The following is a 10,317-nucleotide window of genomic DNA, read 5'->3' on the forward strand; positions in this document are numbered from 1 at the left end:
GGAGGGGAGGTCTGGTGAGGGCAGGGCAGGGCAGGGAAGAGAGGAGGGGAGGGCAGGGGAGGGCAAAGGAGGGCAGGGCAGGGGAGGGGAGGGGAGGGGACGGCAGGGGAGGGCAGGGCAGGGCAGGGGAGGGGAGGGCTGGTGAGGGCAGGGCAGGACAGGGGAGGGAGGGCAGGGAAGGGGAGGGGAGGCCCAAGCAGCCCAGGGCTTCTGCAGGGTGCTTGCATGCTGAGACCAGCTGGCTGTAACCAGCAGCCCAGTGCCACCAACAGCAGCTATACCACGTGGGTGAAGTGTCTTTCAGGAGGATAAGAAACATGTTGGAAAGAACCCAGCCTCAGACTCTGGTGGGAGGACTCCCAGTAGTTCCTGTGTCTGTAAACCACGCCAGAAGAGGACAGAGGGTGTGAAGGGCAGGTCCTTTCAGCCATGACTGCGAATTACAAGGTTGGAGCTGGGCAGCAACTCTGGTCTCCAGCTGCCATGGGGCGGGGTCACAGCAGCCCGCCCCTGCCTCTGCCGTCCCTCAGGGCTGACGGCGGAGCCGTTTGGTCCTAAATCCCCTCCCCGAGGAAACCAAGTGACCTGATGTTGCCAGCTTGCTGGTGTCTAATCCTCCCGACCACCCTCCCAGGAAGGTCGCTCTCAGCCCATTATCACAGATGAGGAAGCTGAGACTTCAGGTCAGCCGCAGCCCTGCTTCCCCATGACCCTGCGTGTCACCTCCATCACCCGGCTGGGCCCCCGGGCCTGGGGGCTGGGTGGGGGCGCCTTGGGCAGATGCAGTCAGTTCATGCTTTTAGAAATAACGTTCTGGTAGGGGTGCTTCTTATAAAACGATATTTTAAAAGCAAAGATGGGACCAAGTCCAGGGCTTCTGAAGCACCGGCGAAGGTGACATCCATGCAAACGTGATAAAGAGGCAGGCGGGGTTGGGGGGAGGGGCCTGCCCCCTTTGGCTCCCAGGCCTGCTCCCTACAAACCGGGCTGCGTTTTCTCCTCCCAGTTTCAGTCCTGCACCAGTTGGCTCTGGGAATAGACAGACAGGTGGGTTTGGGCCCCTGTGATGAGCACTCTCGGGGTCTCCCGGGATCTGTGGGTCGTGGCATCTGTCTGGGGTTAGCAGGAGAGCAGAGGTCTGCAGTGAGGCTGCTGTGGGCTTTGGCCATGTCGAGTGCCACGGCACAGCACATCCGAGCCTCCTCTCCCTCTGCTTCTCACGAGCCATCCCCCGAAGGGGAAAGGAGAGCCGTTCACATCCCCGCGGGGCCCAGGTGAGGCTGGGACTCCCGCCCCCATGCAGCCCTCCCTTCCACCAGCCACGCATGCTCCCCGCCCTGAGCGCAGATGAGCCGGGGACACCCACCCCCAGCTCCGTTGACCTCTGCGGATGCTGCCCTCCAGACACACCGTGTCGGTGGTGCCTGAATGCTTTTGTCTGGAGTGTCCGGGACCTTTACCTGGGTTACCCAACATGACAGGACTCTCACATCACACTGCAACAAATCCAGTTGTTTCTCAAACAGTGAACTGAGAATTTATTGCTTTCTTTAACCTGTAGCTGTCCACAATTTTAGTTCCAAAGATCTCTACTCTTTGAAAGCAGGCTGGGTGTCACAGCAGTTCGCTTATTGACAGGGCGGACACAGGTGTTCTCCCCGGGAGCCAGAGGGGAGGGCCCGCCAAGGCCCAGCCTGGCCAGCACCCCGGTCTCGTCCAGAGGCTGCTGCTGCCCAGGCGCTGGGCCCCGAGAGCGTGAGGCTCAGCACAACCCCTCCTGCAGGCAGGCGCCCAGACTCCCTCGGTGCCCGCTGACCCCGCAGGGCTCCACACATCTTCCTGGCAGAGTTCAGACAAATGCCTTCTTCCCTTCCTTCCCCCAATTCCTCTCCTGAGATTCTCCCAACTAGGCACGGAGGACTCTGTGAGACCAAAGGAAACGCGGACGCTACTTCTCAGGCCACGGGCCTCCCAGACGCCCTAGGCCCTGCTCTCCTGGAGGACCCCAGGTGGGCCCCCAGGCACCCTGTGAGGGCACTGCGTCCCCTCCGTCCTCAGACACTGACGCACAGGCTGCAGGGAGGCCCTGGAACAAAGCCCTGATGTCACCAGCCAGAGGCACGGGTGACCTGGGGCCTGCAGCAGCTCGGCATGTGTGTGCGTGCGTGTGACTCCCAGGGCCGCAACACCCCTCCATCCCCACAGCCATCCCCTCCCACCCAGCCTGGCCCCACATGACAGGGGCCGGGCAGGGTTCTCCAGGTCCCGGTCACATCAGTGTCAGGACGAGCTGCCCTGGATGCTATGCTCAGGGCCTGGGGCAGGTGGCAGTGACCCTTGGGGCGTGGAGATCCCAGCGCCCCTCGCTACTGAGAGCTTCCCAGCAGTCTGCCCCTGCCCCCGGCACATCCCTTCGCACCGCCCCTTATGAGTCCCCACTGCTCCGGTGACCCGCAGCGGCTCAGCTGCTGGCAGGCCGGGGCATCTGCAGGCTCCGGCGGATGGGAGACCCGAGGCCCAGGGTGGGGCCTGAGCCAGGGACTGGAGGGGGCTGGTCCCTCCCAGCACAGGTTGTGAAAGTGCAGCTGAAAGACCTGCGTGCGAAGCGTGTTGTGCAAAACCTCCTGGCGTGGCTCAGTACAGTGTCTCCTGCCAGGCACGAAAATACTCTTGGAAATGGACCTCATAAAACAGGTTTGTTTCCAAATACTGCTTCCCCACAGCAGAGATTTGTAGCTGCTGTCCAGCATCCAATTCTCCCTTCATCCCCAGTAATAGAACTCTGGATTCAGTTAAGCAACAGTGCAGCCAGCTGCAGGACTACACTTCCCAGACGCCCTTGCAACTAGGCGTGGCCGTGTGACTAAGTCCTAGCCAATGGGATACACACAGGGAGCAAAACAGTAAAGAGAGAGTGGGGTACTTTGGTTCTCTGGCCTCCTTGCTGGAATGCAGATGTGATGGCTGGTTCTCCAGCATCTTGCCCACTGTGTGAGGAGGCCTGGGAGACAAAGGCCATGCACTCGTGCAGTGGAGCACAAATAAATCACGTAAGTCCCTGGGCCCCCACCGTTGAGCAGCCCTGGGCAGCCTGCCTTCTACCTTTTACATGAGAGAGAAACACACTGTCTTATTTAAACCACTCTAATGAGGCCAACCAGTCCATCCTAAAGGAGATCAGTCCTGAGTGTTCATTGGAAGGACTGATGCTGAAGCTGAAACTCCAATACTTTGGCCACCTCATGTGAAGAGTTGACTCATTGGAAAAGACCCTGATGCTGGGAGGGATTGGGGGCAGGAGGAGAAGGGGACGACAGAGGATGAGATGGCTGGATGGCATCACCGACTTGATGGATATGAGTTTGAGTGAACTCCAGGAGTTGGTGATGGACAGGGAGGCCTGGAGTGCTGCGATTCATGGGGTTGCAAAGAGCCAGACACGACTGAGTGACTGAACTGAACTGAACTGAATGAGGCCAAAGTACCAGGCTAACTGAATTTGAAAAATGAGTGCAAATAGATGTGTCATGGCCTGCAAAGTGAAGATTTCATGAGTTGGTGAGAATGTTCTGGGAAATGGGCAACACGAAGGCCTTTCTTTCCTTCTCCTATGCTCTCCTGGCGGAGGCCTCTCAGGGCTGCGGGCACTCCCCTTCACAGCACTGGCTGATCATTCACAGCTTTGCTTGGAGACGCTTTTGTTCTCAAGGCCAAATGCAGCTATGATGCTCACCTGAGTGGCTAGGGTGCCCACCAGCAGGACAGGAAGCCACTGGGCTGCACTGGGGCCTAAGCTTCTCCAGGTCCTGAGCCTCCCCAGGGGCCGGGCCTCACCATACCCTCTGGTGACACAGGAGTACCCCACTGTTGGCCAGGTGCTCCTCCTGGCAGCTGTGAATATGCTGGCAGGAGCTGAAAAAAAGCAGGCGTGGAACCTCCTGCGGCCCCAGAAGAGTAGCTCCTGTTGACACGTTACAGGGTGACAGAGAACAACGCATCTTCCTCCAAGTCTGAGCGACGCTCCTGCCCCCTCTGACCTGTCCCTGCCCACACATGGTGGCGGGCCTTGGGGGCTTGGACAGCATGGGAGCGGGGGAGGGAGAAGGACATGCCCAGCAGCTCCTGGTGAGCAGGGGGCCTCCACCAGGAGCCCACGGAGCAGAAGGGCAGGGCAGGAGCCAGCAGAGATGGCCTGGCAGGAATGAGGCCTCATGGTCTCAGGAGCTGGGTGAGGGCACAGAGCATGAGGACTTGGGGGTCATCCCACACCCAACTCCTCCTTAAAAATTACTTTAAAACGTAACGACCTGCACTCTCCCAGGGTCACAATTACAGGCGTACACACGTGACTGCAGTGAGATCACTGGACTGAAGTCACCATCACAGGGCCAGGAACCCCAATATCTATACTAACTCTCAAACCCACCAAAGTCTGCAGCCCAGAAACAGCTCCCACCTCTGAGCCCAGCAGACACAGCACATCCCACACGTACCGGCAGAGCTGGAGTAAAGCAACAGCCCCGCTGGGTTTACAGCGTCCCAGCCCAGCCACTCGGCATCTCAGAAACCAGGCTGTGAACATCAGCTTCTTAAAGGGCATTTCCTCTCTAAGTCCCACAAGCAGACCTGCAGTGTCCTTCAGAACATCTTTCGTTTTTCCACAGATGCTGAGCCCGTGGGCGCGGACGACGCATCATTTAGGGGCCTGTCCTGTCATTAGGCCGCAGGGCCCAGCTCCGCACTGGGCTGACCCCCCGGGAGTAGCGTGTATGAGGGCTCAGGGGCAGCAAACGGGGGCCAGACAGAGCTGTCCCTCCCCCAAGGCCATCGGGGGAGAGGCTGGCCCATGTGGGGGCCCTGCGTGCCACCCGTCTAACCAGCAGTCTGCAGGCCTCTGGGTCGTGCGGAGTCAACTCTGGAGAAAATTCAACAGGCCAGACAACTCAGAGAACCCGCCCCTGCTGGCTTCCAGTGGAGGAAGCCTGGGAGGGACTGGGTCCTGGGGGACGCCTGGCTGCAGTGAGCAGGGGGCTTCCTGGACAGACAGGAGCTGGGGCTGAGTCTGCACCCGTGGGGCCTGGTCCCATCCTTGATGGACCCTCAGGGGGCTGAGGGAAGTGTGCCTGAGCATCTGAGTGAGTGAATGTTAGGGAGCTGCTGTCACGGTGGGGTGGCGCGTGGGGGGCAGTGGGCCTCGGCTATCCTGGAGGTCACTGGGGGTGACAAGGTCCCCATCGCCTCCTGCTGGGACCCCATTTCTGTGCCCCTGAGACCCCTCAGGCCACTGCAACAAGGTGAGACTTGAGGGAGGGCTTGTCCCCTCCCTGGGGGTGTCCCCCGCCCCAAGCAGCACTGTCTGCGGACGTGTGAGTGCTGAGTCTGTGACCTGTGAGCACCGAGTCTGCGACGTGTGAGCACCGAGTCTGCGGACCTGTGAGGACCGAGTCTGCGACGTGTGAGCATCACTGTCTGTATCTCAAACAAACGAGGGCTGGAGGACCAAGACCTGGAGCCCCCTCCGACCTGCAGGCCTCAGGTGGCCCCTGCGCTGGGAGGTGGCGAACCAGGCCTGGGCCGAGGGTCAGGCTGGGTGAGTCTTTCATCCAGAATCCTTTCCTGAAGCCAGGGGCACTGGTGCGGGCTCTGGCGCCCGCTTGCACTGAAGGACCTAAGTAGGAAGGTGACTGTTCCGGGCTGGCGAACTTTCGGGAGAACTCGGGGAGGCCAGCAGGGCGCCCGGCACCCAGAGTCCTCTGAACAAGACCCCAGGAGGAGGACAGTGCTGGGAAGACAGAGTAACAAGAGAGGAAAACAAGATAAGAAGGAAGTCTAATCACAGGGCTCCAGGGGAGGGCAGGGTGGAACACTCCTGAGGCTGGAAGAATGTGGAGGAGACTATTCGTGCCTGGAGGGAAGCCTGGGAAGCACTGGACGCATCAGGAAGGCCCCAGGCGCCTTCCTCTCCAGGCTCCACAGCCCCCGGAATCAGGAAGGTGCCCACAGCTACCTGCTCAGAGGAGGGGCCCGTCCACAGACAGGAAGGCGGCCCAGGGTGGAACAATCTGCCTGGGCAGGAAGCACCCAGAACACACCCAGCACAGAGGGCACCGCCTCCAGGGATTCCAGAGCAGGCACGTGGCCCAGAGAGCCGGCTCCAGGTGCCGGAGCCCCCACCCAGCCCGGGCACAGGGCGGCCGCCCCCACCTTCTGCCCCACCCTCAGCCCTGGAGACACCGGACACGCTGCCCCTCTGCCAGAAGCAAAGGGCCCGTGGGAAACGCTCACGCAGGCGTGTGTGGCTGTGATGGGGCAGCCGCACGGAGGAAGTCCTGCCGCGGCTGGCGGGTGAGGACAGGCTGTCCTGGCAGCGGCCCCTTGATCTGGCAGCGCTCTCAGCCCAGAGGCCGCAGCCTCCCCGTCACACATTGGGATGCACGGGGCTCCTGTGACTTCCTGAACTAAGGCCAGGGCCTCGTTGGGGTCACACCCACACACGATCACAAAGAGCCAGGAATCTGAGGGCAAGGAAGTGATGCTTCTCAGGAGAGCCCAGACTCTCAGGAGCCGGGTGCCCATGCGGGAGGTCACAGGACCGCCTCACCTGACTAGCTGCTTTTCCAAAGGTTTATTAGGAGTGAGTTGTGTTTGCAGGGTCTCCCCCAGTCCTGGAATCCAGAACCTCCTCAAAGTGAGGGAAAAGATGGCGTGGACGCCTGGAGGAGCATCTGGTCGACCAGAGCAGAACTGGACACGAGGAAGTCCCCTAAGCACCAGCCCCAACCCCCGACCCAACCCGAACTGGCTCCTCCAGAAGCCATTGCCCCTTGGTGAACGCAGAAGGAGCCGGTCCACCCGGGAAGCTGGTAATAAAGGGAAAGGTGTGACTGTGATTCGAGGATGGGTCAGGAAGCAGGACAGCATTCTGAAAACTCACACGCGGCTTTGATGTGCAAGGAGTCCACACAGGAAGCAGGACAGCATTCTGAAAACTCACACGCGGCTTTGATGTGCAAGGAGTCCACACGTTCCTGACGGGGTGGATGGGGCGGGTGTGGGAGGCAACTCCCCCTGGAAGGGAGGGCAGGACGCTGGGGGAAGTGCAAGGCCCTGTGTGACGGGGTGGATGGGGCGGGTGTGGGAGGCAAACCCCCAGGAAGGGAGGGCATGGCACCAGGGGGTGCAAGGCCCCGTGTTAAAGTCGCTGCTGTGAGCACTGCTGTCCTTGCCCTCGTTTCATCCACTGCAGACAAGGTTCTGGAGGAGGGCATGGCCACCCACTCCAGTGTTCTTGCCTGGAGACTCCCATGGACAGAGGAGCCTGGTGGGCTACAGTCCACGGGATCACACAGAGTCAGACAAGACTGAGTGACTAAGCACAGACAGGGTTATTACAAACCTAAGAGCAGCTACAGTGGGGCGGGGTAGGCTCTGGGAAGGGTGCGCGGTGACCAGTGTGCGGTGTGTCCAGCCCAAGGCCTCTCTGTCCTGCAGGAGCAGGGCCTGGGTGGGGCAGGGCTGGTGCGGGCGGCGGCCTCACTGCCCTCAAGCCTGGTCACCTGCAAGCCCCATCTCATGCTCTGTGGCAGCCAGTGTTCCAGGCTGGGCCTGGGACTGGTAGGAACACACTTATCACACACCCCGCAGCCGGGCAGCAACCCAGGCAGCCAGCACACAGCCTGTGTGGGACCTTCAGAAACGCTCCTCGGAGCAAGCTCCCCGGGGCCAGCAGGACTCATCATCATCAAAGAGACGGGAGGACAGGCAGAAGAGATGGGGCGGGGCAGAACTGCTGCTCACAAACCGGTTAACACGCACCGCTACTGACACCAAGAGTCACCGGTCACAGCTCAGCCACTGCAGCTGTGGGCTGTGCCAAGCCAAGGAAGGGCACAGCTTGGTCATCGCCATCAAGCTTGTTTCACATAGGGGACCACGGGGTGGGTCAAGCCAGCCAGTCAGAAACGCGAGTCACGTAAAAGCCTGCATCCTTCACACTTATTTGTTCACTGCACGAGACGCTTATTCCACCCCAGAAGAATTCTTTAAAAGAACTATTCTAGTAGAACCAAAACCAGCTGTGAAATCATCCTGACCTCAGGGTGTGGAGCAAGGCAGGGTGAGCCCACCCCTCTATCAGCCCTGCTTCCGCGCGGGGGGCTCCTGGGCACATACCCCAGCCTCTGCCCCAACTAAGATGGCACAGTGCACCCAGGGCCACTCCCCGAGGCCGGCTGCCTGTCGCCCCACATTCTTCACGACGTTATTAATAGAAACTTGTCCTGAGCCAGCACCTTAGGCTCCTGCAGTCTCCGCGGTTCCCAGGGCGCACCTTGTGGCCGCCTGGCCCGCCCTCCCGCGTGTGCCAGCCCTGATCGGTCCTCCCAGTCCTCCCTGCCTGGGACCTGCTGCCTTCCGGCTCGTCCAGCCCTCCGTCTTTGAAGCTAAGGCTCCCGCCTCTAGACAGGGATCTGCGGACAGCCCCACCCCCACCTCTAATCTGGCCAAGGGGGCAGGGAGGCAGGAAACTGTTCGGGCTCTCCAACCATTTATTTCGTTTACGTTTTAAGCCGGACCCTACTGCTTTCTGGTTGAGCTGTCAGAGTTGCAGTTTCCTTCAAGGCGGCTGCCTTCCGAGGCCTGCGGCGGGAAGTGGCTGCGGGCGTCCACAGGACCCCCCGCTGGCATCGGCCGCCGCTCCTCCTCTGAGGGGCACCTGGCATCACCGGGAGAACAGGGGCTCGAAAGGAGGAGGCCTGAGGGTGGCCGGGGCGGCACACAGCACCCTGCCCTTCCGCCGCCGCTGCCCGCCTCCCTGTATAAGGGTCGGTGTGCCCGCAGAAAGGTTTGCCGCAGACCCCCGGCTCCCGTCCGTGCGCGCGCGGACCCGGGTCCCCTGAAGGGTGGTGCCGCGCGCGGGAGCGGGGGTCGAGGGGACCCGCCTGCCCCGACGCTCCGCTCGCCTCCCCAAGGCTCCGGGCGCACGCCTCGCCGCCCCGCGCGGCCCCGCGCTCACCGTCTCGGGGTCGTTCTCGAACACCTCGCGGGCCTCCTCCCGGCTGCACAGCTCCTCCACGCACTCCCTCTCCAGGTGGCCCTGCTTGGCCTCCTCGAAGACCTGGTAGGCGCGGCGCTGCCTGGGCCTCAGGAACTGCGCCGCCTCGCGCGCCCGCAGCATCACGGCTTCCCGGGCGGGCGGGAGGAGCGGGGAGAGAGCGGAGAGGCGCCGTCAGCGCGGCGGCGCCGGGGCCCGGGCGTGCGGGGCCGCGGGGCGCGCGGGCTGCGGCGCCGAGGCGCCCCTCGCCCTCCGGGGGGCGGGGTGCTGGGGGGCTCCCGGCCCGGCGCGCCCCGCGGCCCCGCGCGGTACTCACTGTGCGCCGACTCGGAGGCCAGCAGGAGCAGCAGCAGCGCGGTGCCCAGGGCGGCGGCGGGTCCGGGCGGCATGGCGGGGCGGGGCGGGGCGGGTCGGGGCCGGGGCCGAGGGCCAGCACTGAAACCGGGGCCGGGGGCCGGGCGCGCGCGGTCAGAGCGCCCGGGGGGCCGTGGCGAGGCGCGGGCGCCGAGGGGCAGTGGCTCTGGTCATCCTGTGCGGGCGGCTCTGAAGGTCACATCCCGGCGGCGGCACCGCGGCGCTCGCGCGGGGCTGGGCGGGGGCGGCGGCGGGGGCGGGGCGCGCGGCAGGACCGGCCTCGGGGCCGCGCGGGGCGGGCGGGGCGCGCCTGCCTCTCCGCCGCCGGGCCGAGCCGGTTTTCTCAGGAAGATCAAAGCCCAGAGGGGCAGCGGGTCTTCGGGACGGAGGCGGGGAGTCCCCCCTCCCCCCGCCCCCGCGCCCGGGAGCTTCTCCCCAGTCGCGGGTTAAGTTTATGTAACCGGGCGGTGCGAACGCGGAGAGGAGGTCACGCGAGTCCAGCCTGTCAGGTACAGACGGACATTTACCAGCCTCCAACCTCTTTCCACCCCTTTCCCCGACCGCGCCCCAGATCTCCGCGTCCTTTCTGAAGACTTCATTCCGGGGCACGTATTCTCAAGACTATGTACCCACCAAAGGAGAGACAAACTGAAGGCAAAGCGAGCCCCACTGGGGTCCAGGGAGCGAGATTAGATGATGTCCTTCTCTAGTTTCTGTTTTTACGGTGATGACGTTGGAAAACCTCAAGGGCTCCCAGTAGCCGTTTAAACCAAAAGCTGCGTTCTCTCCTTCTGGGAGACCAAGACTTTCTGTCTCTCGTCCTGGAGTATTTCGCAAAGTCACGATAAACACACACACACACAAACAAGCAAAACCAAAGCAGGGCAGCCCCCTCGGGGGACCGGGGCAGG

General features: G+C 62.5%; 1 protein-coding gene and 1 long non-coding RNA gene across 3 annotated transcripts in view; both read right to left on the reverse strand.

Moving 5' to 3' along the window:
• Positions 1–9,643, reverse strand: part of GAS6 (growth arrest specific 6) — a 28,419-nt gene extending 18,776 nt beyond the window's left edge. For both annotated transcript variants that reach the window (XM_027558066.1, XM_027558065.1), the window contains exons 1-2: positions 9,369–9,643; positions 9,014–9,180 (exon numbers count right to left, since the gene is read on the reverse strand). In XM_027558066.1, coding sequence (XP_027413867.1) covers positions 9,014–9,180; positions 9,369–9,441 — 240 coding nt within the window. In that variant the 5' untranslated portion in view covers positions 9,442–9,643. The remainder of the gene's footprint in view (positions 1–9,013; positions 9,181–9,368) is intronic.
• On the reverse strand, positions 1,512–8,617 carry LOC113902597. The gene is made up of 2 exons (XR_003513872.1): positions 3,734–8,617; positions 1,512–1,922 (listed from the first exon to the last, which is right to left on the reverse strand). It is a non-coding gene; the product is annotated as an uncharacterized LOC113902597 (long non-coding RNA).
• Positions 9,644–10,317: the final 674 nt, after the last annotated feature.

The sequence above is a fragment of the Bos indicus x Bos taurus genome, chromosome 12 (genome assembly GCF_003369695.1).
Source record: "Bos indicus x Bos taurus breed Angus x Brahman F1 hybrid chromosome 12, Bos_hybrid_MaternalHap_v2.0, whole genome shotgun sequence".
NCBI lineage: Eukaryota > Metazoa > Chordata > Mammalia > Artiodactyla > Bovidae > Bos > Bos indicus x Bos taurus.